At 55.5% G+C, this 27497-nt stretch overlaps 1 protein-coding gene across 1 annotated transcript in view; it reads left to right on the forward strand.

The window, feature by feature from the left end:
• The first annotated feature begins 8673 nt into the window (after nucleotides 1-8673).
• Nucleotides 8674-27497, forward strand: part of NFIX (nuclear factor I X) — a 53564-nt gene continuing 34740 nt past the window's right edge. Inside the window, exons 1-2 of the mRNA XM_029916598.1 lie at nucleotides 8674-9129; nucleotides 10195-10726. Of these exons, the coding sequence (XP_029772458.1) occupies nucleotides 9127-9129; nucleotides 10195-10726 (535 nt within the window). The 5' untranslated portion in view covers nucleotides 8674-9126. The remainder of the gene's footprint in view (nucleotides 9130-10194; nucleotides 10727-27497) is intronic.

Genomic DNA, 27497 nt, shown 5'->3' on the forward strand with positions numbered 1-27497 from the left:
CCACAGGCAGTGCCTCTGAGTTGCAAAGGAGTTCTTTATTTGCTTCAGGTGTTTTTCATTAAATGTGTTTCTCTTTTATTTTCCTTGTTATTTGGTGCTTAGACTTTTCAGCGATCCCTTGCATTTGTCTTTTTACATAAGCAGAATCCCCCCCCCCTGGAGAGATATTGTGGGAGGTACTTTGCCTTCAGTGCTTTCTCTTTCCTGCTTTTTTTAAAATTTAATTTTAAAATTATAAAGTAAATTTAGTGCGAGTGAAAGTGAGGGGGGGAGCCAGCTGGGGCTGGAGCCAGGGAAGGGGGAGGCAGATGTAGGAGGCTTGGGCCTCCCTTCCCGAGGCAGCTCTGCCCCAGGACCCCCTCACCCCTCTCCCTGCTAGACTCTTGGGGACAGGAATGAGGGCAGCCTGCCTGGGTAGGCGCTCATTTACCCTTCAGCAATCTATGGCCCTGCAGAGCTACTCCCCCCTCCCAGTTCCCCCACTCACTGGAGACCCCCACCCAGTCTCTGCCTGCGGGCAGGATGAGCGAGGGTCTCTTACTCCCCTTGGCTTTCAGCTCGGTGGGCCCTGTTTGTCTCACACACACACACACACACACACACACACACACACACACACACACACACACGCCCTGCTGGTCTGGTAGCCCCGCTGCACAGTCGGGATCAGAGCTGGGCAGGCACAGAGAGAGGAAAAGGGACAGACAGGCGAAACCCCTTTGGAGCAGCGAGGATTCCAGGGACTTCTTGTCACCGCGCACTTTTTTATGGTCACATGAGTAGTGCACACTGCTCTGTTAACACAGGGGTACACAGAGGAGCTCACACTTGACACTCGTGGTGGGGCAGGAGCTATTTCTAGGGCATATGACCCAGGAGAGCTCCGCAGCTTCAACGCTGAAGGCCTGCTCAGCGGGGCTGGAAACGGTCCGTTTCTCAATCTGGGTGGCGTGACACAGGTGTGTCCACTTTGTGAATGTGTACCTCACACCAGACTCACAAGTGTGGGATCTGTGCTCTTCTTTACACACACTTCAGTTAAAAAGTTTAGGTTTTTTTTTAAAAGAAGACCCAGCCTCAAAAGAAAAGGCTTTACCCTCACAAAATAATAGTCATCATAATGGTAATAAATGATGATTTAAATAAGAATGTCCTCCGGCCTGCTTTGCTCAGGTCTCCCGCTAAGGACCTGGGGGGGGGAGGGCTTGTAAAAATTAGTGGACTGATAAAAAAGCGCACAGGCGTGTGGCCCACGAGGCTTCCAGGCCCATCCACGTGTGTGTGGAGTACCAGAAAACTGCCTGCAGACTCGGGTCGAGCTGTCGGATTTTCACATCTCGGGACCAAAGGATGAAAAGTGGTTAAGGAAGAAGTTACTTGCCAATTACATTTTGCTGTCAACATCTGGAAAGCAAAATTGCAGCTGTTCTCGCCGCACCCCCACCCCGATTGGCACCTCTCTTTTTTTTTCCTGTACACTTACATTTTTGTACGCGTGCCATCCATATTTCGGTTTTCTGCTCTGCTAAAACATCCTCACGGCTCTGTTCAAATCGAGTTGCTTTTGGGCTTGGGCTTTAAATATATACACATGTATCTTCTAGTCTGACAGTATAATTTTTTTTAAGCAATTTATTTGAACAGGCTGGCAATCAATTGATAGTCCCTTCCCTTTGCTCTCCCCTCCACGGCCTTCCTAGGCCTGTTTAGGCCAGAAACTTTCAGGGAGTATGCTCTGGGCTGCTGTCCCCTCTGCCCCTCTGGGCAGGTACACCCGCCTCACCCCCCTCGGCCCTTCCGCGGTGTTTTTGTTTTCCCTTCGCCCCCCAAAAATATTTGAACCAAAAAGCCTCTCTTTTTTTTCCTCCACCCACAGCACATTGAAAGGGCTAGTGAACCGTGATTCAACAGAGCGAGGGCGCCTCTTTTCTTCCTTAGCATTAATTAACTCAAGTTCGTTAGGACGTTGGGTCTGTCGCCCACAGTTTTCTCTTGTGTGTGCTGAATCGGGTCATAGAGGGAGACTTCCCGTGCAAACAGTTTGTGTTGGAGCTGGAGGACACAGAGGGGGAGAGAGGGTGAGAAAGAAAGGGAGCGCAGGAGAGGGATGGATTGTGGCCGAGGGGTGGTCAGGTCCCGGGCTCCCGGCACCCCCGGTGCCAGCCTCCGCAGGGGCTAGACACGGGGGGGGGGGGGGGGGATGAGGATTCTCTGGTTTTCTTGGCGGTGATCCTGATAATAAAATAGTTGGGGGAGGGAGGAGCAATGCATTTTGAGGGACTGAAAAAATGTCTTCCTTCCAACTCCTAAAATTGTACGTTTTGGGGAAGCCGCTTGCCCAGACAGGGCCGGCCCAGCCACCCTGAGCCCTGGAGTGGTGAAAATCCCAGGCTGTTCCTGTCCCTGCCACCCTGCTCCTCTGCCCCGGGCCCTGGGCACTGCCTGTTGCCGCAGCAACTGCAAGAAATAGGCTCTCTCTGTGGGCCAGGGGTGTGAGGTGTGCAGACCGGCCCCAGGGCACTGGGGGAGTTTGGAGAAACTCCCCTCTTGCCTCGGCCCTTCTGTCCGGTGGCAGAGAGAACAGACCAGGTAAAGCAAAGGGGTGTCACAAAGGACCCCGACGGAGCTCTTGAAGAGGGCCCGGGAAGGCCAAAGGAGGAGTCTTAGAGGTGCGGGGAGGACTGATGTGGGGAGGGAGAGGGACATTCCCCTGGAGGAGCCGCAAGCCTTTTCCGGGGCGGCCTCGGGTGAATTTTCAACATTTTGCCATTTGCTCCGGCCTTTTCTCTTGGCCTCTGGGTTATTTTTACAGTGGCCCGGGCCCAGACCTCTGCTTCACGTGCTCCTTCCCCCTTCTTGTGCCTTTGGGCAGTTTTTGAGTTCTCGGAGAAAGTTGTGAAGCTGGCTTGTGGGGGTTCCTTCTTCTGGGGGGGGGAAGGCTTGGCCATCACGGAGTGACACTTTCCAGTCGCCCTCAGTGGTGGGAGACTCAGGCTCTGCACTACTCTCGCCCCTCGAAGCCAGTGACTGTCATCTATCTTCCCTGGGCGCTCGGAGGATCCCCGCAGCCGGAGGACTGGGTTCTGGCCTCCTCCGGGCTTTTACTTCTATTTTGTGACACAAGGAAGTTCGAAGCTAAATAGTGAATTAAAGACTAGAGTTTTTGGTTTTCTAGTCTCTGTAGAGGATGGAGGTAGATTTCCAGATGCACTAGAGAGAATAGATGGTCCCCCCAAGACCTCTGTGCCTACCCTGTTTTATGTGGTGCCAGGAGGGTGAGGGGTGATGTGCCTGGAGCAGGGTAGTGTCGGGAGTCAGAACGGGGCTGTCTGTTGGCCCGATCCCAGGCCACCTTCCCGGTTTGCAGACAGGAGGAGGAAAAGAAGGGAAAGGGAGGCGGCTTTCTAGGAGAGAAATGCGTGGCCTGGTTCTGATGCAGGCCGTGTCCTGGGTCCAGCATGGGGGTGTGGGGCGATCCCATTCAGCCAGCGTGAGGACACTGGGAAAACCGTGTGGGCCTGCCTTTCCTGAGCAGAGGAAAACAGGCCCAAGTCAGCCAAAAACCCGCTTTGTCCAAATTCCCTGAGCCTCCTCGCAATGTGCATTTTCTGGTTTCCATGCTTGGCATTTCCAGATTCTTGGATGATTTTACTCTGGCTGCAGAGCCCCTTCCCGCCTTCCCCCACCCCCCGGAGGGAGGGGAGGCCCCACCTACCTCTAGGATAAGCTGCCTGGCCCGGCTCTCTGCTTCGTACAGTTTTCTTTCCATCGCTGCCCCAGAGTCCGGACACTGCCTTCTTGTGTGTCTTCCACTGTGTCCCTTCTTCTGTGGGACAGGACGGGAGATGTTGGGGATCCTAAGTGGACCTCTTTGGGTTCAGCCCAAGGATGAATGATAAAATCCCAGGAATTGGGCAGACTAATCAGGGCATTATTTGTGGCGTTTAAAAATGTCCTGCTTCCTTTTTCACCCAGGCTGTAGATATGCAGTAGTAAAATGCAAACTGAAATACCTAGTTATTCCTATGTAGGCCTTGAGCTTTTTCAGTTATTTGCACTTACTGTGTGTGGTTATCCAGATTAGCATGGAGTGTATATATATATATATATATATAATTAGCATGTGTCCAGGGTCTGAGAGAATAAATTTGGGTCTTAAAGCAAGCAGGATATGGATGAACAGGATTTTTTTTTTTAAGGATAAAGAAACATTCAAACAGCAGCCCTGTTCTTAAAGATGTAACTTCTTAGGCGGCTCAATGTTTCATTATTGGCAGGTATGGGTCTTTGGAAACCTGTCTCAGCCTAGAAAAATGATTTTGTTTCCTGGAAGACTTTGGAAGACTGAGTAGGGTTCTATATGAATCTTCCTATTTTCCCTTAAATAATACACAAGGCTTCGTTTGTTTTGTGGAGTTTGGGAAAACCACACGTTTTACTTTCTTGAGATAGAAGTGGTCATTTTCCTTCGCTGGATTATCTTTTTTGCCCCTGACCCAGAGCCCTTGTGTTTTGTCCTTACTCGTGGGTTGTTTTTTTCTTTTTTTCTTTTTTCTTTTCGGCCCTGTCCTCTCTTCCTCCATCTTTGTCTTTCTCTCTTCGCAGTTTTGGGCCCAGCTTGGTTTCTCCGTCCAGGTTGGGTTTTCTCCTCTCTCTCTCTTTCTCCCTTTTTCTTTTCCTCTTTTCTCTGGGGTCTAATCAGTCTTTTTCTTTGGGAGGCACATTTTTCCTAGTGATGGCTGAAACTGGCATGGGTATTTCAGAAATGTTTCAGTGAAAACTGTTGCTTTAAAAAAATCAAATTCTATATACTTGACCATAATAAGAGAGGCCCCTTCTCTTACAAAGGCAGAAAAATTCCTTTCTATAAACCAAAAGCTCATGTTGAGTTTTAGAGTCTTATCTCTGGCTTCTCCATTTTTATTTTACTCCAAGAAAATACGCTCCCCCCCCCCCCAAATTGCCTGCTTTTCCTTTATTCCTCTCTCTTGTCTTTAGTTTTCTTTTTTTGCTCACTGCCCCTACCAGCACCGCTGGCTTCCTCTCCCCCTCCTTGGTTTTTTCTCTTCCCCTCTCCCCTCTGTGGCTCCGAGGCCTGCCTGTCCCCTTGCTCCCTCCATCCCCTTAACCCTTGCACCTGTGGGTGACTCAGCCCCAGAGACGCTCCGAATTGTCTGAGGGGGTTTTGTCTGGGCTCCGTCTGTGTGCAAGCGGCAGAGCCTCTGAGCTCCCAGCCCAGGCGGGAGGGGAGAAGGGAAGGAGGCCGAGTCTGGGACAGGTAATCTTCCAACAGAGCCTCCACTCTCTTAACAAAAGGGGGACAGTCCCCTTTTGTCTGGGGCTCCTGAGGGGCGTGTCCAGGGCCCCGAGCCACCACGAGCCACCACCAGCAGCATGCAGGAGGAGGAGGCTGCAGGGGTGGGAGCATACCAAGTGTTTCCAGTGGAACCCAAGTGATTCTTCTCTCTGTGTGCCCACAGGAGGGAGAGAGAGAGAAAGAGACAGAGAGAGACCTTCTCCCCTCCCTCGCCAAGAGTTAGGAATACCCTGGCGGCTCCTCCGGTAAACTCTCCGTCACACCCCAGACAGTGGCCCCCGTGGGAACGGGGTGAGGGGAGAGCACACCCTGGGAACCCACTCTGCCCACCTTCAAGGTTACAGCAACTAGCAGAAGGACAATCGACGATTGTTCTCCTTCCGTGTTACTCCCCTGGGAAGGGCCTGTCGCTCCTCCCCTCCCGTTAAGGGATCATTGAGGGGTCGCCGTGGGCCCTGGGTGGATCCCAGAGGCTCTACTGAGACCCGCCCCCCACCCCAGGCCCTCCTGGGCCACTTCTGTGTCCAGTCTCTCTGCCACTCTGTCGACCTTTGACCCCTCCATTCATCCTGGAGTGAATCATGGGCCTTGTCCTATTTCCTTAACTTCCACGCAGATCCTTCCACCTGCCATCCCCCCCCCAGCTGTACCCCCCCCCCCGTCCCCGGATTTGGATTCAGACTCAACCCATGTTCAGCGCATCTCTTCCTCGTGACCCTGTGGTCTGTGAGACGGAAAATGCCAGAATGGTCCGGGAGGCTCATGGTGGTCGTATTCTGTTTGGTGTCTGATACTTGGTGTAAATCAAAATACCAGAAAAACACCCATGTGCCAAACATAAACTCACTTGTAGTTTTTACCGCCCCGTCTTGACTTTAGAAAGATCGCCTTCTCTCAAGGTGGAGAGGTAGCGTCTGGTGTCTCGTGTCACTCAGTTAACGTCTTTGGCTAATTGGACCAAAGCTGGTTATTAACATGATGTTAATTATTGAACGCTACTCAGAGAGCCTGTCCGCAGTGGCACCGGCTTCCTGCTTGCTCACCTCTGTGCCTCGTGGGGTCAGCTGTGAGCTCACTTCAGACTGTTCAGGACCTGGACTGGGGTCCCAGGTGCTGGCCGGCACCTTTCTCATTGTCAGGGTTCAGTGCCAGCCCAGGGCTGCATGTTTTGTTTTGGCACACCCCAGGCGCTCTTCCGGGAGCCTCCCTGCCAGCATAAAGGCCACTGAGCACAGGGTTTCAGATGGGGAAGAAAGGGGCACGAGTGAGCAGTGACCTTTTTCCCCCAATGCCAGCTGAGGGCTGAGCCTTGCCTGGGGAGAGGGGAGCTGTAAGGACCGTTCTGAGCCGCACCAGGCTCCTCAGGTCTGTCCACCGACTCCTCTCCCCTTCGTTTCCTGCCCACAGTGGCTCCAGGGCCTACGGAAGGCTGCTCCGTCGTCCCTAGTAGAGACAGCCCCTTGGAGACAGGGCGCTCCTGGCCTCCCTCTCCCGTGCCCACCTTCCTGCCTGGCTTGGAAGGGGTGTTGGGGTGGGGGCCGGGGGGCTCTCCTCTGTGATTTGGTTTCCCCAGAATTGCCCCACTTTTCCTGCTAGACCCCTTTGCTTTCTGTCGTTTCCTTTCTTAGCTTTCCCCCTTTCCTAGGGGTTTCTTTCTGTGTGCCCTTGCACCATGCTCCCTAGGGCTTCGGCCCTTTATAGTCTGAACTGGATTGGGGGACAGGGGCGTGTCATCCTTGCCCCAACCAGGACACCCTAACCTAACCGCGGGGATCAAGTAGACGGGGCAAAGCTGGAGAGGCGTCACAAGACTCAGCGACTGTTGGGAAGTAGTGTCCATCTTCCTGCCTTTGTCACTTCTCCCTGGGATTGGCTGTTGTGTTTGTGGCTGCGTGTAGTGCTTGTCAGCGGAGTGCTGTGACAGGAGGCTATTTTAATAAACTGTTGCAGTTTCCCCGAGCCGAGCTGCATTGCGTTGGCATCCCTCGTCACCGCTAATGGAGCGTGCGTGGCTGGGTGTGGGCTCAGGGAGGCGGTCGAGCTCGCTGGGGGCCTGGGGCGGGGGGTGCGCCTCGTCTGGGAGTGCTCCCGCCCGCCCGGTGGCGGTGGCGGCCAGGCCCGGGGAGGAAGGGGTGGCCGCACCCTGGGTGCCAGGTCCCTGCCCTGGAAGTGCTTCTGGCACAGACACTTTCCGAGCTCTCTTTCTTCTTCTCTTTCTATTCATAGCAGCGCAGGCTCGCGGGTATGGCCAGGGAGGAAAACTTCCACTCGCCCCTGTGCGCTCCATAAATAAAAAAAGAAATAGAACCAGAAAGAGTGTGAGGGCCCGGGAGAAAGAGACTGAAACCAAAACACAGAGAAGGCGCAGCTGCTCTCCCCAAGGCCTTCTGGGGCGCCCGCCCGAGCCAGGCCTTTATTTATTTCTTTTTCTGGCTTAAAAAAAAGGGAAAAAAAAATCCGTGTCTTCCTCAATCCCTAGTCCCTCCAGCCCTTATCGCCCCCCCCCTTCCGAATTTGCTGGCTGGCTGCTGCCAAATGGACCCGAGTGGGAGCCTGGAATGAAAAATTCATAACTGCTGGACTTTGCTTGTTCATTAGACGTGAACTTGTCGATTGGGCAAATTGTTTTTGGTCTCCAACTGCCGGGGGCTCTCCCCACCCTCCCGGCTCGCCCGGTTCCCTCCTCCCCTTGGACACAGCCATTGGCTGCTCGAGGATGTCTCATTGCCAAATAGGTGGATCCTTCTCTCTCTCTCTCTCTCTTTCTCTCTCTCCCTGTCTCCCTCTCTCTCTCTTCCTTCCCCCCCTTTTTACTGGCTTTGGCACAGGCAAATGGATGGGGATTGAGCATGAAAGGGGAGAGAGAGGGAGTTTGAGAGAGAAAAGCAAAAAAAAAAAAAAATATATATATATATCCAAAACCCAACCAGCACTCTCTCTCTCTCTCTCTCTCTCTCTCTCTCTCTCTCTCTCTCTCACACACACACACACACACACACACACACACACACGGAGCACCATCCCATCCAGGTCCTCCCTCGCTCTCTCCCTCTTTCTCTTCTTTCCTCCCTCCCTCCCTTACTCCCTCTCTCTTTTGCACGCGTCTGCCAGCGACGGTCTGCAGCCGGTCCGAACGCGTCCTCTTCCCCGGGAATCCGCGAGCTCCCCCTTTGCCTGCGATCAGGCTCAGAGGCGGAGGGAGGCGGCAGAAGTTTACACCCCTGTGCCGCTGCCAAAGCCGAAAGCCTTTTTCTTCAGCTGCCGCTTTCCCCCTCCTGGTTTTTGTTTTTGTTTTGTTTTGCACGGGGGTGGGGGGGGGACGGGGTGGGGGGTGGGGTAGGGTGTGCTGTGTGTTGGGGGTGGTGGTTGGAGGTAGGTTTTGATTTTCAAATTTTGCATATTTTCCTTCTCTCTCTCTTTTTTCTTAAACTGAAAGAGGATGCACAGGAGGCGAAATTGAACATTTTTTTTGTTGGCTTTTGTTTACCTGGCGTGTGTGGCAACCGGCTCGCTCCCTCTCTCTGCTTGCTATCCCTGACCTTTCTTTCTTTTTGCTCCTTTTCAAAAAAAATATTAATTTCCCCCTTCTGTGCAATGGAGCGTGGAGGGGGGAGGAGGGGGAAGGGTTTGAGAATCCACCCAAGCCCGGCCCCTATTCCCCAGAACACCAATAATAACCCCCTTTAAAACATTTACCTTCCTCCCCTGCTCCTCCCCCTCCCCCTCCCCCCACCCGCCCCCAACTCACAACTCTGTTGAGTCCAGAAGCTCAGAATCGGGCGTTGGGCTTTGCCGGGTGCTTCAGATCAATGGTAATTATTTAATTTTTTCCAGTTTTATTTTTGTAAACAGAAATCAATTATTATTTAAACTTCAAACAAGCAAACAAGCAAAAAAAAAAAAACCAAAAAAAAAAAAAACCAAAGAGCGAGAGCCCAGCCCTCTGTCACCTGACTGAGTGGGAAAGAGGGTGAAGGGGTCAGTGGGGAAGGGGCTGAAGGACGCCCCACGAGGCTTTTATCCCTAATGTGGCTGAGGCCACCCCCTTATTTGTGCTAACCAGAAGTGTTTTGTTCCTTATCACCGTGATTAACATTAGTGTCGGCGTCGGTAACAAAGCTGCAATCACATATTTAGGGTTTAGATCTGATTTAAAAAAAAGAAATGCTGGGGTGGGTGTTCCAACTGGAGCAGGAGAGAAGAGAATGAAAACAGCGTGGGGAGGGGAAAGCCAAATCCGGCTCCTCGCTGGCTCCTGGATGTCATGTTCTCTGGTTTTGGGGGTGGCCAAAAATCGACCGGTGTCAGGACACGAGGCGGGCCCCTGCGCGCCTCGCCTGTGCGTCCCCGGGAGGCCGCGCACACCGGCCGCCGCACCGGGGCGAGCGGACCGGAGTTGGCGGCTGCGGGAGGACATGGAGATGTCATGGGCGCGACAGAGCCTGGCGGGGATACCAGCAGCGTGTGTGTGTGGACGGCAACGTTGTCTGTGCGCGCGTGTGTGTGAGTGAGTGAGGGAGAGAGAGAGAGAGAGGGAGAGAGAGGGAGAGGGGGAGAGAGAGGGAGAGAGAGAGAGAGAGAGAGAGAGAGGGAGAGAATAGGTGTGTGCTCAGGCTCTGGGTGCCTCTGTCCCTGGCTGCTGAGGCTGCGATGGGCTGGCCGGGCTGCTGGTGGCTCCAGACCACACTTCCGTAGAACAATCACAAGCGAACCTCGTCGTGGGAGGGGGGCGGCGGCAGCGGCGGCGGCGGAGGAGGCGATTTTTCTTGTGCCCCCCTTCTAACGCTTCTTTTCTCCTTTTCTCTTTCCCCCTCACCCCGTCCTCCCCTCCTCCCCGTCCTCCCTCGCCCCGCATGCTCCCGGCTTGCCGCCTGCAGGATGAGTTCCATCCGTTCATCGAGGCGCTGCTGCCTCACGTCCGCGCCTTCTCCTACACCTGGTTCAACCTGCAGGCGCGGAAGCGCAAGTACTTCAAGAAGCACGAGAAGCGGATGTCGAAGGACGAGGAGCGGGCGGTGAAGGACGAGCTGCTGGGCGAGAAGGCCGAGATCAAGCAGAAGTGGGCATCCCGGCTGCTGGCCAAGCTGCGCAAGGACATCCGGCCCGAGTTCCGTGAGGACTTCGTGCTGACCATCACGGGCAAGAAGCCCCCCTGCTGCGTGCTCTCCAACCCCGACCAGAAGGGCAAGATCCGGCGGATTGACTGCCTGCGCCAGGCCGACAAGGTGTGGCGGCTGGACCTGGTCATGGTGATTTTGTTTAAGGGGATCCCCCTGGAAAGTACTGATGGGGAGCGGCTCTACAAGTCGCCCCAGTGCTCGAACCCCGGCCTCTGCGTCCAGCCACATCACATTGGAGTCACAATCAAAGAACTGGATCTTTATCTGGCTTACTTTGTCCACACTCCAGGTAGGTCACTTTCAATCCCCCTCGCTGCTGCCCCCCCTCGCATTTTATTTTACTCGCTGGCATTTGTTTTGTTTATTGTTCCTCTTCTTTTCGAAGGGTACACGCAATAGGCCTCACTAGCGCGCCTGTCCTGCCCAGGGCTGCGGCGTGTTTGATGTTCCCTGTACCTTCTTCTGTTTCCCTCCACGCTCTCTGTCCTTCCTCCTTTGCTCCCTTGCCACACGTCGTTACCTGCCGGATTGGCGTTCGGCTCCCTCTTTGGAGGACTCACCTTACCCCCAAAGGCGCTGCCAGTCTTAGGACTGGGGCCAGGCTGCCCCAGAATTATCCACAATGGTGAGAGTTGGTGATGAACTCCACCGCACACATACGGAAATCCCTCGCCGCTCGGATTTAAAATGAGTCAGAAGAGGCACTGGGAACCAGGTGCTGGCTTGCCTGCGGCTTCCCGGAGAGTCCTGGGGAAAAGCGGGATTTGGCACAAGCCGGGTGGGCGGCAGTTCGGCGGAGAGAGGGGCGTGTAAAACCCCGGGTGTTGAGCCAGAATGAATAGGAGAGAGGGGAGAAGGCAGAGGCGGGCGGATTCTGGGGCCCAGATGCCCAGGCAGGAGCCATTGGGGCTGGGATTGGGATTTGGCTGTCGGAGAGTAGGAAAGTCTTTTGACTTCATAGAGAGTGGGAAGGAGCATGAGATTCCTTGCACTCCCCCTCCGAGGCGTGCGGGCTGCCAGCTGAGGTGGGGAGACCCCAGGACGGATGCCCAGGGCCCCCACCCCGCTGCTGGGGAGCTGAGAGGCAGTCTCGGGCACAGGCATGTCCAGGAGTGGCGTAGTTGCTGCCGAGGTCTGAAAGGAGCAAACAATCCCCAAACTCTGTAAATTCCCGTTTCCCTTTTGTGTTCCAAGTGTTTCCAGGCCTCCGCTTTGCTTTTCTAGTTCCGCCCAGCATTTTGGGTCCGGGTGGTTCAGTTCCCTTCCTCCGTGCCTTCCCCCCCCCCTTTCCCTTTTTATAATTTCTTTCCGCTTTTGTTTTCTTACAAATTGAAACAGAGATGGCTGGTTAATTTTTAGCCTCCACTCAGCTACGCCCAATTTACTGCTGCCTTTGAAACCTAAACGGGCGGCACTCTGTGATTAAGCAAGGCTGAAGTGTGTTTACATTATGCCCAACCAACTTGTAATGAGAGGGCTACCAAACCTTTTTCTGTGTGTGTGTGTGTGTGTGTGTGTGTGTGTGTGTGTGTGTATGTGTGTGTTTTTTCCTTTCCACGATTCCGGTATTTTTCCCCCCTTGTTTCCCTTCTTTCTCTCTTTATGCAAATGTAACAGAATGTGGCTTAACTTCAGCTCTAGTGAATGTTCTTTCCCGCAAGTGTGTGTGTGTGTGTGTGTCTTCCTTCCTGTTCATTCATAAAAAAGAAAAGCAACTCACTTTTCTGCTGTGGTCACTCCCTTGCCTGCTTGGGAAGTTGGGAGGAGTGGTGTGACTTCATCCAGAAATGAAATTTGGGGCAACTTTGAGCCTTGCGTCGGGAAAGTAACTTTGACTGGGATCAGCACGGAGGTTTCTCTGCTTCCCAACTCCAGGGATGAGAAAGTGGGATCTGAGGCCTCTCTCCTTACTCACTCACGTTCTCTCTCATTCGGAGAGGTGGCTTTGACAGTTTGTTGGAGGGAGCGGACCCCCACCTCTCCCTCCCTGTCCCCACAGCCATTCCTCCCTCCACAGATCTTTCTAGGCTTGCATCTGGCCCTGTGTGACCATCGCGGCCCCTCATGAAAGAATGACCAAGTGCCAGTCCTCTCCTCTGTTCGTCCTTTTGCTTTCTGGAATTGAGACTAAAGAAAACAATTGTTGTAAAGTTATCCTCTCATGCTCTGTCTCTGCAGCAAGTCAGAGTGGGGAGGGTGTGAGCCCGGTGCGCTGGAAGTAGCTTGGGGGAGGCATGGAGCCTCAAGTTCGCGTCTGTCTGTCAGATAGATCCTCTGCAAGGGCTTTCTGCACCCTCTGATGTCAGAGCTAGGGCTGCGGAGATGGAAATCAGTGCTCACCTCTCTCTGGCTTCCTCCCACCCTGCTCTCTACCTAGATCCCTGTTGCCGAGCCTTTTCCCTGGGCTCTTTTTCTTCAGGCCAAATTTTTGCCGGCTGCCAGCATGAGGCCGAGGGAGGACGAAGTGTGTGTGATGAAGGAGACCGTTTCTGGCCGGCCTCCTGGCTCCTGGACTGAGCAGGCAGGTGTCCTGAGAGAGGAGGCATCCCCGCCTGCCCCCCAGCTCTGATGAGATCATTTGCCCGGGAATATGAGTGAATTCATGCCCTGTCGAGTGTGGCCGCAGCCATTTCTGTCCCGGCTGAGGTCCGGCTCCTTGACCCAAGCTGAATGGAGAACTGAGGTCATTTCACAATCATCCATCTACACTCTAGCTCCCTGGCCTCCAGATAGTTTCAATGAAGGTAGGACTTTTTGCTGGGATTGCTCTGATTCACACGGCGCCCCACCAAAGCAGTAGGGGTGAGGCGGTGCAGCATGGGCACCGGCGGGGCTTGGGTAGAGGGTCTCAGGATTGTGAGGAGCAGACCCAGCCTTCTCTCCAAGCCACCGCAGTTGGCTAGAAAATGTCTTCTCCTGGCTGGCCCCCCCCCCCCACCTAAAAGTATCCATCTGACAATCCAGCCTTCTGCCCCTGTCCCCCACGGACATGCTCAGCAGGGTGCCACTCACTCCTTCTTCCTGGTATAAACCAGGAGTAGGGGCTGGGGTGGCAAGGGCTCAGACAGGGGTTACTTTTTATTCTAAAAGAAGTACTTCTCTCCTCTTACGACGGGCCGAGGGACCCAAGCTGGGCTGAGCTGAGCTGGTGGTGCCGGGCTTGGTGACAAGCGAACTTGACATGGTGGTAAGCACGGGGGCCTTGCTTTACCTCCAAGCGCCACTGTCACCCGTGGCCCTCGCGTGCTCTTGTTCTGCCCCACGTGGCGCTTCAGGAGGTGGCATGGCTGGAGAAGGAATAAAGGATGTGTGTGATTCTGGGGCTCTGCTCCCAGAGCCTGGGGTCCAAGAGACCCTCCAGGGTATGCTACGGCCTCCTTGAACTTGCCCTTCTGCTGGGAAGGAGCCTTGTCATGTGTTTGTCCCTTTCAGGAGGGGAGGTGGAGGCAGAGTGGGGTCAGAGAGCCCTGGCATGGTGCATTCCTGGTGATGTCCTTCTAGCCAGAGAGGTCGCCCGGAGTCTGGGGGTTTGGAGACACAGGGGAGAGTGGGGCTGGGAGGCCTCCGCCTGTATGTGAGGAAGGATGGCCAAGCTGAGCCAGAAGTGTTGCTAGACTATCTCCAAAGCTTCCGCAGGGCTCCGAAGCTGATCCGGCGTCTTCGGACCTGCCCCAACCTAGGCTTCGGTCCTAGAAAATAGAAAAATCTGGGGCGCCCGTCTGGCTCAGCCTGTAGAGCATGTGACTCTTGATCTTGGGGTTGGGAGTTGGAGACCACCACGAGTGTAGAGAAGACTTAACAGTTAAAAAAAAAAAAGTCCGAAAGTAATAAAATGCTTTACTGAGTGGAAATGTCCGCTTCTCCCTGTCAGATCACTCTGACAGGCCCGAGTCGAAGCCCATGATGTCCAGGTCTGCGGGTGGTGATTCTTTTCTTTATCGCGGTTTGTTCATGGTGGAGAAATTCACACGCGGAAGGAGCCCCCGTCACCAGTGCCGGTAGTTACCGACTTACGGCCACTCTCCACGCATCCATACCCGCCACTGCCCACCCACACTGGGTTGTTTAGAAGAAAATCCGGGCATTGTGGCTTTTCGTCTGTAAATATATCTGTGCACGACTCTAAGGATAAGGAGTCTAAAAGAATGTAACTGCACTACCACTAGCATACCTAAAAATAATCAGCAGTTTCCTTAGCATGGTCAGCCTCATCAGTGTTCACATTTCCCTATGATCTCCCGATTTTGTTTGTCTGGGTCAGGATCAGAGTCAGAATCAGGTGTACCCAGGGGCGCCTGGGTGGCTCCGTCGGTTAAGCCTCCGGCTTCGGCTCAGGTCAGATCTCACGGTCGTGGGTTCGAGCCCCGCGTCGGGCTCTGTGCAGACAATTAGCTCAGAGCCTGGAGCCTGCTTCCGGTTCTGTGTCTCCTTCTCTCTCTGCCCCTCCCCCTCTCATGCTCTGTCTCTCTCTGTATCAAAAATAAATAAAACAAAAATTAAAAAAGAAAGAAAGAAAGAAAGAAAATAAAGTGCCTGCATTGCAATGGGTCAATAAGTGTTTCAGATTCATAATCTCCAGGCGGTTCTCTTCCTTCTTGGTGTATTTCCTGGCAGTTCTGGGGTCATTGCTGTTGAAGGAAGTGGGTTGTTTGTCCTGTAGGGGTGTCTCCATCTGGACTCTGCGGGCTCTGCTCCCCCCAGGTTGTTCATGCGACGCTCTGAAAGGAGGTTCTGCCTCCCTCCTCACTTCCAGGTCCCTGGACGGCTGGACCTTACCTGTCACAGGAAATGGATTAAGCACCTAAGGATTTGTCAAAGTGAACTCTGTCAAGTGCACAGTCCCTCTCCTCAGGTGTAAGAGTCCCCTGGTGTTGCTCTCCTGCTTCAGAGCTCGGGGCTTTGCAGTGGGTGCTGGTTTTCAGGTCCGCGGGGGGACTTCTCACGTGGGCCCTACCACCGTGGTAGAGGGCATCGTTCGGCCGTGTTGGCCCTGCCAGGAGCCAGCTGATGCCCCCAATGCCCCTACGCCTTGGCCGAACACTTGGCCCGTCTGGTGGCTCTGGTGGCAGTGCATGGGAGGGACCACAGGAGCGCCAGCCGCCTTCTTGGGGGACTAACCCCTGGCGTGGCCTCTGTGCCACGTCACCCACTGCCTCTTTTTTCAAGGCCCAGAAATGCCACCGGTCTGCGGCTCTGAGGCAGCACCATCTGGCAGCAGGCCTGGCGTAGACCGCGGGACCCAGAAAACAGATTCATGAGATTAGCAAGAGGGACCGATCATCTTTTATTTAGCCCAGTGTAAGGTCCCCTTTAGGACATCCTGGAGGAGACGTCCCTGTTGTCCCAAGGTCAACTTTGGTCACCGTAAAGTGCTTCTGTTCATCCAGCCCAGAGAATGGTTAGAGGGATGAGACCAGCACAGAGCAGGCGAGTGGCAGGTCGCCGCTGCTGCACCTGCTGCTGTTATGATTTCATGAGCCCAAGGCTGCCTCCCGGTCACCTTTACCTGTCAGTCTTACTTCTGTTAAGGGGCGACTCAGGTGAGAGCTAAGTTTTCTGTAACACGGCAGCCTTTCCGACGCTGAAGCCTGCTCTCATGGTTCCTATCCACCCTTCTCCCCAGGAAGCTGCCCCTTCTCCAGGCCAAACGTTGCCAGTCCCTCCCACCTCCCGCACTGGATGCAGCTCCTGAGCCCTTGCCATTTTGGGCACCACTTCCTGGAGGCCCTCTTAAGCGGGAGCATTTGGTATGGGTCGCAGAAACTCCAGGTGCGATCAGGTCCCACAGTAGCTACAGGATTTGCAGGGCCTTCCAGTGATGTAATTCGTGGGGCCCGGCGCAGAACGAAAGTGCGGGGCCCCCAGTTCAGAACGATCAGGGGTTGCCTTAAAACTAGGCGTGAGGCGCCTGTGCCTTTCCCAGGCTGCATACCTGGGAAGCTGGCCTGAGCCACCCGTGCTCTGTTCCTGTGACGTGGGATGCCTTTCTGGGTGGGATGGAAGGCTGGCGGGGCTCAGGCTAGCCTCAAGAAGGGGATGTGGCCCCAAAGAGGAGATAGAAATGCCCAGGCAGGCGACCTGTTGCCTACGGGCCTGGGACAGTCCTTTGGCTTGGTCTCGTTCTAGGACTCCCCTGACCATCTGCTCGTGTCCCCTTTGTCCATAGCCTGTCTGCCCAGCCGGTCGGGGCCACACTGGTTGCGATGCACAGGGGTTCTTGGCAGAGTGCTCGCTCTGCTGGCTGAGTTGGGAGCTGTAGCTGAAGGAGAAAAAGGATCACCCTCGTCTGTGCTTGAACCTTCAGAGTGTGGGCTGTGAACGAGCTGGAGGGGACTGGACGCCCTGAGCACGGTGACCAGCTGTGCGCCACCCCGCCCTCCCCAGAGGCAACGGGGCCGCACTACAGCAGGAGGGCTGGGGTTCAGACACGCAGAAGGACTTCCTGAGGATTCAGTTTACTTCTTGGCAGGGCCAAAGGGTGGTCGAATTTCCTTTATTCCTGAAACACGCACTTGGTGAACCTACTGTGAGCGAGGCCCTTCTAAGAATGGGAGACTCCTGCAGTCGGCTGGCTGGCTTTGGGTGAAGGCCTCATGGTGGCTTCTAGAAGATGCGGGCCCGTAGGCGTTGAGTGTGCGGTGATCCGTGCTGGAGGGGAGGGAAGACCCGTTAGGGCTTCACCAGGGCCTGTGAAGAGGGAGGCAGGGCCCATCTCTGCCACTTTCAAGGGCTGCAGAGACCTGGGGTCCGAGGAAGGGCTGGCCCGAGGGGCAGAGAGCCGTGCCACGGTCCCCCTCCGTTCTGGTGGCCTGCAGCAGCTGCGCGGAGAGGGCACAGCTGAGCATCCCCTTTTCTGCCCAAGGGAGAGGGTGGCTCCCTCCCCACCCCTTTTTCTCTTTGCCCCGTCAGTCCCACCCCCCACCCCCGTCTCAGGAGCTGCCACGCTTCAGTTATTTTATCCTTCAGTGTCCGATTCAGAAGTCCTTTCAAAGGCCCCAGCCGTGTCAGCGCGGTGCTCGCACAAAAGGCCTCTTTGATTTCTTGTTTGTTTTCATTTGCCAGTGGAGGGGGAGGGGGCTGGAGAGAAAGAGCTTCTGGGTTTTAAAATTTTTATTTGGGTTGCTTCATTCTCACAGGGGTCTGTTCCCTGGAACTCCTTTCTGAGCTGGGGGCTCGAGGCGATGGGCGGTCTTCTGGGAAGAGGGCTGATGCAGGAAGTGGGGGCTGCCCCCACCAGGCAAGGGGGGGCCATGGGGGGTGGGTTCAGGATGTAGTCGTTGGTTCACCTCGGGCCTGTACGAGGCCAGAGGGTCGGAAGGGTCAGGTTAGAACCCGCTGCCTGGGTAGGGAAAGGTCTGACGTGCCCGGGACCCAAGCACGTTCCCCTGGGAGCCGTGTCCCTGGTCGAGGCCTTTGTCACAGCTGTAGGATCTGAGCGGTCCTGAACCTTGACTTTGCCGATTTCCCTTTATTGTCCCAGATTCCTCGGTGTCTCTCTTGGTTGGATGGGAGGGGAGTGGGGGGTCTTTCTAGCATGCCTACTCCTTGGCAATCCTAAGCGTCTTTAAATACGGGCTGGGCTCCCCCACTCTCTGTCAGGGAATGAAGCAGAGGGGTGACAGGTCTACCCAGCAGCCTGGCGTCCCGTTGCCCGAGGTCTGGGACAAGCCTGTCTTCCAAGGCTTGCTCTCTTACCCCCCACCCCCACCCCTTACCTCTTGTCTCTCGGTGATGCTGTGGCTCAGGTGCCCCTCCCGGAGCACAAGGCCCGGGGGTCCTGGAGGACTTTGAGGACAGGGCACTGAGGCCGAAAGGGGATGGAAGGAGGGCCTCCTTCGCCAGCAGTTGGGGACCAGAGGCACCCAGACCTGATGCCCATCGGGGTGCCCACTTTAAGCACACGTAGGTGCGTCCCCAACATACCGAAGAAGAGGGGCAGCCCGTGGGCCGTCGTGCCTGCGTGGAGGCCGGACTGCCGAGGCTCAGGAGGGGACGCTGGAGAGCGAGTCTCGGGCAGGTGGTCACGGGCGTCAGCGACAGGGAAGCGTGCCCACTGGGTGAGGGGGCTCCGCGGGGCCTGGCTGGCAGACGGGAGGAGGAGGCTGGGGGGCTGAGAGATAGATAAATATAGCTGATGGCATTTCTGATGATAGGTTTTTCTTGGCACCAAGGGCACCGCAGAAAACAGCACGACGAACGCCGGCCCTGCAGGCCGCGTCGCCATTTTAAGCATGTTTGAGCCGAGGGGTTGCTGGCGCTAGAAGGAGGTCCCGGCAGGTGGCGGGGACGTTCGGCTGGACCCAGCCTCACCCCCTGGGCGCCTGTGTGTTTCACTGTGTCCGGATGGCTCTCTGATAACTGATTTCCTGGCCCTCTGGGGCTTAAAACATATTTTGGGGTTGTTCTTTGTGAGCTTGTCTCCCAAGTGACTTGTCCCCCCGACTTGCCACTTTGCCATGTCTCTTGGTGCATCCGTGACGGGGCATGCTGTCCCTTCTCCTCCCTCTTGATGTCTTCGGCATGCCGCTGCCCCAGGTCAGCGCCATTGTTCGCTGTTATGTGGGGGGCATCCCATACCGTGAGGGGCTCCCAGCAACTGTTCATTCCCTGTCGAGGCAGGAGGGGGCACATGCCCCTGCTCTCCGTCCCCTTCTTTAATTCCGCTTTTTCCATCGAAGGTCCCGTGTGGCTGAGACATCATGCTGAGTCCCGTCTATGTGTTAACTACCCGAATTGTCACACCGACTCGAATTTTGAACCTGTGCCCCTGGCTGCCTGTGTCTGTGCTCAGGTGACACACAGCGGTCTCTGTGTGCCGTGGGGGGGGGCGGGGGGGGGGATCAGCGAATCAGACCCGGGGGCCGGGGAGGCTTCCTGGAAGAAGACCTATTGGAGCCACATCTTGAAAGACAGAGAGGAATTAGCTCGTTTTTGTCAGCTGGCTGAGCCTTTTCAGCCACCCGAAGCTGATTCCCTTCTCACAATGGTTGAGCGATATAGTCAGGGCGGGTGTTATTAGCCTCCCCGTACGGAGAAGGGAGCCCAAGTGCAGAGATGTCATGGCACCGAGGCCGCACGGTGAGTTTCCAGCAGAAGGACCCCGATCTCCAGGTCACTGAGCACCTCAGCTGCCCCCTGTGGGCCTTGCTGCTCCTTGAACTTTGTGGGGACGGGTGGCCTTGGCAGAGTCGTGGAGGAGAATGCTGTGCGGGTCCCCGAGGTCTCCGTTGCTCTCTAGGTAGGAGCTGAGCCGGTGGGGCTGGAGCCTAGCCTGTGGCTCAGCTCAAGGGCTCCCCCAGCTGCTGAGCACGTGGGCGGGAGACAGTGATCGGGCACCTGGCCTGTCCTTGACACTGGCCTTCCCACCCGATGGCCCCCTGCCTCTGACCGGAGAGGCAGCCCGATACGGGTCGGGCGCACTGGATGCCTCCACCCTGCCGTGGCCAGCTCGGCGTCTTGGCGCCTCTCCCTGGAGTGTGGGGAAGGGTAGGTAGCAGGGACAGGAAGTCCAGGCCTGGGGCCAGGCCGCGCCGCTGGGTCTTGGGATCCCTGATCCTTGCTCTGTCACGCCCTTTTCCTGGGAGTCCACTTGGAACTGAAGTTGGAAATAAAAATGAATGTAATTACCCCATTAACCGGACGACTGCTGGAAGTTTTGCAGTCACCTGCTCCCCATTGGCTTTTACGCTCCTTCGCAGAAACTCTCGCGCTTACCCCTTTCTTAAAGTCTGCAGACTTTGGCTCTGTGTCCATAAAAACTCTCCCAGCACGTGAGGGTGGGGAGGAGGAGAGGCTAGCCCATGCTAGAGATTTTCCTGTTTCCGTGGCCGGTGAGATAGGGACGCGACCTCTTAGCCACTGATAACGGCTCCCCGTCGAGCAGAGTTTTCCAACCACAGCACTCTTGGCACTGGGGCCAGATTGTTCTGTGGCGTGGACACCGTCCTGTGCGTTGTGGGGTGGCTAACAACATCTCTGGCCTCGACCTGCTGGAGATGCCAGGTGGCAATGCTCCACCCGGGGTGTGGCGACCGAAATACCTCAGGACATTTCCACGGGGTGAGCACTGCGCCCAGCCGCGAGCCTCTGGCCCAGAAGACGCAGAGGGATTCAGGTCGAACATTGCCCGCCTTTACCTCCTGCCTCTCCTCTCCATCGTGTGGCCACAGAGCCTCTGAGCCGCAGCTCTATCCCTCCATGTCCTGTGCTGTTTTCCCTTTCTGGGCAGCAGGAGCCTGGGCTGAAGCCCTCTGGGGGCTCTTCTCTCTCGTGGGCATCATGAGCCCATCTAAGAGTCTCCTATGGACCATCCCTCCTGGTATCTCACACAGCGGCCTCTCCGCGTGCTGAGGCCACTGGTCTGGGGACTAGATCCGCTCTTCAGCTGACCCGGGCCTGTGTGGGGAGCCAGCGAGTCCGTCAGGCCCGTCCCGGACCCCGGAGAGCAGCAGACATTTGTTTCTGCAGCGTGGGATGCAGAGACCAGAAGTGTCGCCTGAGCCTCATCACTGCTCTTTTTAAATGATGTATTTGATTTTTTTTTATTACAGTAGTAAAACACTCTTTCTAAAAAATTCAAACAATAGAGCAATGAAAGAGACAGACAAGCTCCCCAAATAACCTTCCTGAGCCAGAGAGAAACTCGCCTCTCAGGTCTGTGTTCTCCTAATTTTTTTCATTAATTCATATATCAAATAAGTTAAGAAATTTTTTTTAATGTTTTATTATTTTTTGAGAGAGAGAGAGAACATGAGCAGGGGAGGGTCAGAGAAAGAGAGAGACGCAGAATCTGAAGCAGGCTCCAGGCGCGGAGCTAGTTGTCAGCACAGAGCCCGACGTGGGGCTCGAACCCGCAAACGGCGAGATCATGACCTGAGCTGAAGCTGGACCCTCAACCGACCGAGCCACCCAGGCGCCCCTCAAATAAGTTTTAAATATGGAGGTATCTATATTAAGAGCAGATGGCACATTTGGGCTAATTGCATTGGGTCCAGGGAGTGACACTGTCGTCTTGGTCTTAACTTTTCCCAAACCCTGCCCATTCCTGCCGCGTCCCCCATCACCTCAGGTGCGGAGCCGCTATCCCTGTCCTCTTTGTCCCCCCAGGTGACAATTTCTTATCCTTCCTGGGAGTAGGATGACCAGCAGAATGTCCATTGGTGTCTGAGCAGCCAAGCTCCTGCTGTGGAAGTCAGAGCCCGAGCCCCAGCCTCTGCTGAGCGCCCCCTGCATAGGCTCAGCCACCATTGGAGTTGGGGTGTGGCAGGGGCACTGAGGGAAGGAGGGGCAGATGGGAAGTGGCCTGCTTGGCTGTGCCCTGCTTGGCCCCGGGCTCTCTTCTCTGGAGCCAGCTTCCCAGCTCTCTCCTGGAGGGCCGGAGTGATCCTCTGTGTGGGGTAGACTCTTCAACCAGTCTGGCAGCCCGGAGGCTTTTCTAGACCCTCCAGTCTCCTTCCAGGGCTGGCAGTGGCTGCTGCGTTTTTCCTTTCTTAAAATGGGGGGGGGGGTGAACTGTCCCTCGGCCTTGCAGGATTTATCCTATCATAATTCTTTGTGTCGGGCTTGAAGATAAGGCAGAGAGGAGAGTGTCATCTCCAGGGCCAGGGACAAGACTGGACGGAATCTGGAGAGAGCTTTGCGGCTGGGTCAGCTGGTCTATGGGAAGCGGCAGATGACAGCCGGGAGTAGGGTGACACCTGGTGACTCTTCTGGACTGGGCAGAGTGTGCAGAGAGATCAGGAGATCCCTGGAGGTGGCCTGCAGGAGGCTGACTGAGTGCAGCCTTTCACGAGTGTGTCCTTATTATATCCCCATTAGCGCATAATTATTATATAATGGGTGTTATTGCATAATGGCAGTTATATAACACGTGCCCCAGAATACGGTGTGTGTGTGTGTGTGTGTGTGTGTGTGTGTGTGTGTAATAAGTGTATATTCTCTGGCTATAAATAGCTGCCAGCCTTGCACTGAATCTGTGGTCACACCAGAGGCACCTTATAAATACCCAGCAGTGGGCTATAAATTTCTGAGTGGTGACGTAGGCAGACGTGGTACCTAGTTAGGAGGTGGTGGGAGGGACCTGCAGCCCCACCCGGCCACATGACATCATTGTTTCCATAGTAATAAGAACGCTCCCTGGGGGACCAAGCAAAGAGAGGCCTTTTAAGGGAGGAGCAAGCGGATAGAAAGCTGGGGCGGGGGGGGTGCTTTGCCTGGGGCTGACCAGGGCGGGATCCCCTGCACGGAGGGCTGCAGGGGTGAGACAGGCCAGTTCCCCGCAGGTGTTCAGCCAAGCTGGGGAGCAGGAAGTGATGCCTGTTAGGGACAACGGAGCGGGGAGCCACGTGGGCTCTCTCCATCCTCCCCTCTCCCAGGCGACCTCTTCGTGGCTGTAGGGCCACTCGCTGAAGGGGAGGTGAACGTGGGCCCCCCCAGAGCTCTGCACCCCAGGCAGGTTGTCCACAGGGCGGGACTGCTTCCCGTACCAGAGGTTTTAGGCCAATTTTGGCCTTAGTAATATAAGAACTATGTGAGCAGTTTGGAGCACATCTCAGAGAGCCTGGTGGAAATCATGGCACTGAGAGATGGCGCCCAGGGACGGAGGAGGAGCCAAGGATCACGTTTGGCCCCGGAAGAAGCTATGGGGCAGGATATACTCTGTTTGGGGCATGAGACGTGGTTTCACATAGGGTGGTAAAGAGCAACTCTCCGCCTTGAGGAGGGTGGAGGAGGGGACCCACTTGTTGGCTGGTGGCGGGACTGAGGTTAGCCTGGAGGAAGGAAGGGTGAGTGACCAGCTCGTCACGGTACGACTGGTAGTTTTCTGGTGTCAGCACTCAGCTTGTCCCAGGAAATCCCTTTGTCCCTTGCGCACCAGGATGACTGGTCACCGTAAAACAGTGGTTTTCAACCAGGGACAGTTTCGCCCCCCCCCAGGAACGCTTGGCCATGTCCATGGACACTTTTGGTTGTCACAACCAGGGGAGGATGCTGTCGGCATCTCGTGTGTTGAGGCCGGTGCACAGGACAGTCCCTCAACAAGGGGTCGTCTGGTTCCAGATGTCATTAGTGGTGAGACCGAGAAGCCCTGCGTTGGGGGGCGGGGAGGGGAGGCAGAGCCTCTGTGTCTCCCCAGCACCCCCCCTGCGTCTGCTAGCGGAGAGCCCCTTGCACCGCCTCCTCACTGCATTTCTTGCAGCTCTACATTTTTGTGCTTTGATTGGTTACGTGTGGGGTTCCAGGGCCCGGAGACTTTTTCTAGGGAATCGTGGGGCTTCCGAGAGGGTCCTTCCGCCTCTCAGAGCTCAAAGGCTCTTGCAGCTGATAATGCTGGCTGTGAGGCCTGCCCGGCAGCCTGGCCCTGGTGTGGGTCTCTTGCCCATTATTAAAAAATAATAAAAATGGAAAAATCATTAAACAGCAATCCCTTGTTGCCTACCAAAGAATTTCTGAGAGGCACAACCTGCCTGCTTCCCTCGCCTTTTGGGCAAGCTCTTCCATGTAGACCTGGGCAGGCCACCGTGGCTCCCGGCCGGGCCTGGGGGTCCCCGGGCTGTCCCAGGTCTAGGGCAAGGACTTGTTCCCGCAAAAGCCCACTCCCAGACCCAGCAACTAGCGCAGGACCCTGCCTCTCAGAGAGGCCTTTCGAATGGGACGGATGAGGGGGCTGAACCCTATTCCAGTGTGCGGCACTCACGGAAAGCTGGGTTACCTGATGTCCTTTGTAGCAGATTACATTCCGCATTTGTGCATGAAACGGAATCACCGGACTATAGCGCTTTCTCTCTCACCTGTGGTTCGTGCCTGTTTAGTTTACTGCCTGGCTGTGGTCTGCTTGGCGCCCTCTGGCCCTGATCACACGCACAGTGTGGCCAGTCAGGTCATCGTTTCGGCCGGCGGGGGTGGGGGGCGCCCACAGACGACGGCCAATGTGACGGTTCGGTGGGCTCGTGTGCACCGGGGAGCCAGCCAGAGCAGGAGGATCAGCTGGGCTGCAGGCTGCCCCTTCTGTGTGTTGAGCTCAACTTTTGAGTTTGGACTTGGGATCGAGAGAGCTAATGAGCAGGGACCCGGCAGGCAGGGCCCACAAGGCTGCGAGCAAGGCCCGGCCTGCCGCGCCAAGGGGAACTCTGCAGGGAGCAGTGCTGGCTTCAGGCACAAAGGCCGCTGCTCCACGGAGTCATAATCTTCAGGGCATTGCCAGCCCGAGAATATGGCCAAACGAGAGGCCCCTGCCCCGAGGATGGGCCAGATTTCTCTCACTTATTTATGGCATTGTGGCTTATAAAGTGGGCCCGGCACACGGATCTCTGGGCACAGTTTCAAATACAAGCATTTCTTTTAAATTAAACAACACACGCTCTCGCTCGCTCTCTCTCTCTCTCTCTCTCTCTCTCTCTCTCTCACACACACACACACACACACACACACACACACACCCGGTCTGTGTAAGCCGTGCTGCTGCCCAGCAGTGTTGGGCCACGTGGGTCAGTAACCGAGGACGATGGTTCTAAAGCCACCATTTAATATTAGATTCTGCAACTCAGAGATTCATTAATATAATTACTCTGATGCCAGCCTGGCTTGGCAAGGTCTCCTGAATTGTGTTCCTCTCCAACAAGGAAGGCGCTCTGGCTGCAGGGCTGCCCCTGGTGTGCCAGAGCCCCACTCGCCGGTCTGTGGACTGTGGGCAGAGGCGTGCGTTGGCCTCCTCGGCACACCCTCTCGGGGAGAGGCCGGGCCACCCCGTGCTGGCGAGTCCTGCCTTGATGTGTCCCCCGAGGGGACAGGCACCCCTGGAGAGTCTGCGGCAGGAGCGAGCAGTCAGCGGGGCGAGGCCCCATCTGAATGCCAGTTTGACCCGGGCCCGGCTGGTGGCTGGGTAATTTTGCTTCCCCGTGACACTTTGCACTTGTTTGGTAGGTTTTTCTCGCGAGGCTAGAATCTTGGAATGAGGACTTTGTTTTATCTGCCTTCGCATCTGTCTCTTGCCCAGCATATAGTTTTGTACAAGCCCCAAACCCGTTTTGAATATCGAATTACCTTCAGATGGGAAGCAGCCCATTGCCCGTCCTCGAGATGACGCAAAGGCACGGAATGGCATAAAAATCACAAAAGGGACTGATGAAGGAAGGGAGTGAAGGCAGGGGAGGTGTGGCTGGTGTGCTAAGTAGCCATCATGAGGGGCCGCCTGGGGGGCTCGGTTGAGCGTCAGCTTCAGCTCAGGTCATGATTGTGGGTTCAAGCCCCGCATTGGGCTCTGTGCTGAGCCTCTGACTCTCCCCTCCTCACACTGTCTCTCTCTCTCTCTCAAAAATAAAAACAAAACATTCAAAAAAAACCCCTAAGTAGCGATCACGAGGGGAGACTTCTGACAGACGAGGAGCAGTAGAAGCTTCTAGAGGGCTGGAAGGACTGTGGCAGGCAAGTGAGAAGCTGTGGGTTCATGAGTTGGAAGGGATTTGGTTTCTCAAAAAATATATGGATTTTTTGCTTTACAGCCATTGAGGTATCAGGAAGATGGGGAAAGGACAGCTCTCCTCCTGGCCCCCTCCTTCCTCTGGCCGTTTGTTAGACGGGCACCTCTAGGTGGGCCACCGGCCGGTTCCGCAGGCCTCCACCCTCTGGCCTGCCCACTGTCTCTCTGGCTGGGCCCTCGAGACCAGGGGGGGGCCCTTCTGGCCTTGCCGCAAGCACATGCCCCCCCCCTTCCCGCCCCCAGCCTGGCTCCTCTGCAGAGGCAGCCTACGGGGGCTGCAGAGCTCACCCATGGCAGGATCTCCTCCCAAGTCAGAACCTCTGCCCTGCTGGTCTCCTAGATGCCCTGCACCTAGGCTGGGAGGCTGCGGCCCCGAGCACCCGAGCATCCGTCTCGCGTGGAGCTCAGGCATCCGTATTGTTTGCCTTCAGCTCTCCCCCTTGTCCCCCTCCTCTTTCTTCAGAAGCCCTGGCCTCCAGGCCCCTCTTGGTGCGGATGCGGACTCCGGGCTGCTCCTCCAGCCCCATCTTTCTGGGGGACCCCCTGGCCGCCGGCCCCCAGCTGGTACGCGTGCTCCCGGCCCTGGCGGCTGGATTTGGTTCTTAACAATAAATTATTAAAGGAATGTGAACAGCGAGTTTCTCGCACACTGGCACCCGCCCTGTCCCCAGCGTCTGATCTGCCGCTGCGGCCCCTTCGCTTGTCTCAGACCTCAGAGTTGGTCCTGTTGGTTTTCCACGCAATTCCCAGCCGTCCCCCGTCTGCCTTAGGGCTCGCCAGCCACCGCTTCCTCCTCTCCTGGAGCCTCTTCCCTCGGGCCCCCCGGCCTGCCCGATACATTCTGGGAGACCACTCTCCCTTCCCGAGTGCCCCTTGGCAAGAGTGGCCCCCCGCCCAGTCTCAGGAGCGTGGCGTGTGCGAGTAGGGCGAGCTGTGGTGTGACAGCGGTGTGGGGGGGTCACGCTCTGTGTTGTGTGGCCTAGAGTCCACTTGAGCACGAAGGTTCATGTGAACACCGATGGACACGCAGTGCCGTGGTCTCCCGTTGCCTCATTGGGTTCGTCTATGGGGGGGAGGTTCCCATATGTATAGTCGCTCATCCGTCCACTGTTTAAAAAAAAGGCGTTTTCCTGATTATAAGACTAGTGCACATTCATCATAAAAACACCAAATAAGCACAAAGTCTAGAAGGGGTCAAAAACGATCAATGTTCTACCACTTACATATCCACTGTTAGCCTGCTGTTGCATGTTTTTGTTCATGCACATATTTTTAAAAAATTGTGGAGTTTACAGTATAAACACTTTTGGGTGCTACTTTTAAAATTTAGCAGCTCGGTGTATTCTACCATGTGACAGTTTTTCAAAAACTAATTTTTGTTGGTTTAGTGTCTTTTCTTAGCTGCCTTTCCCCTCACTTTCAACATTTCTATGAATTCTATCCTCTTTTCATTTTGGAAATGAGATATTACCTTTTATTATTAATGTAATAGGTGCTTGGTTTCTTTTAAGTTATTTATTTTGAGAGAGAGAGAGAGCACGCAGGTATGTGCAGGGGAGGGGCAGAGAGAGGGAGAGACAGA

The sequence above is a fragment of the Suricata suricatta genome, chromosome 12 (assembly GCF_006229205.1).
Source record: "Suricata suricatta isolate VVHF042 chromosome 12, meerkat_22Aug2017_6uvM2_HiC, whole genome shotgun sequence".
Classification (NCBI taxonomy): domain Eukaryota; kingdom Metazoa; phylum Chordata; class Mammalia; order Carnivora; family Herpestidae; genus Suricata; species Suricata suricatta.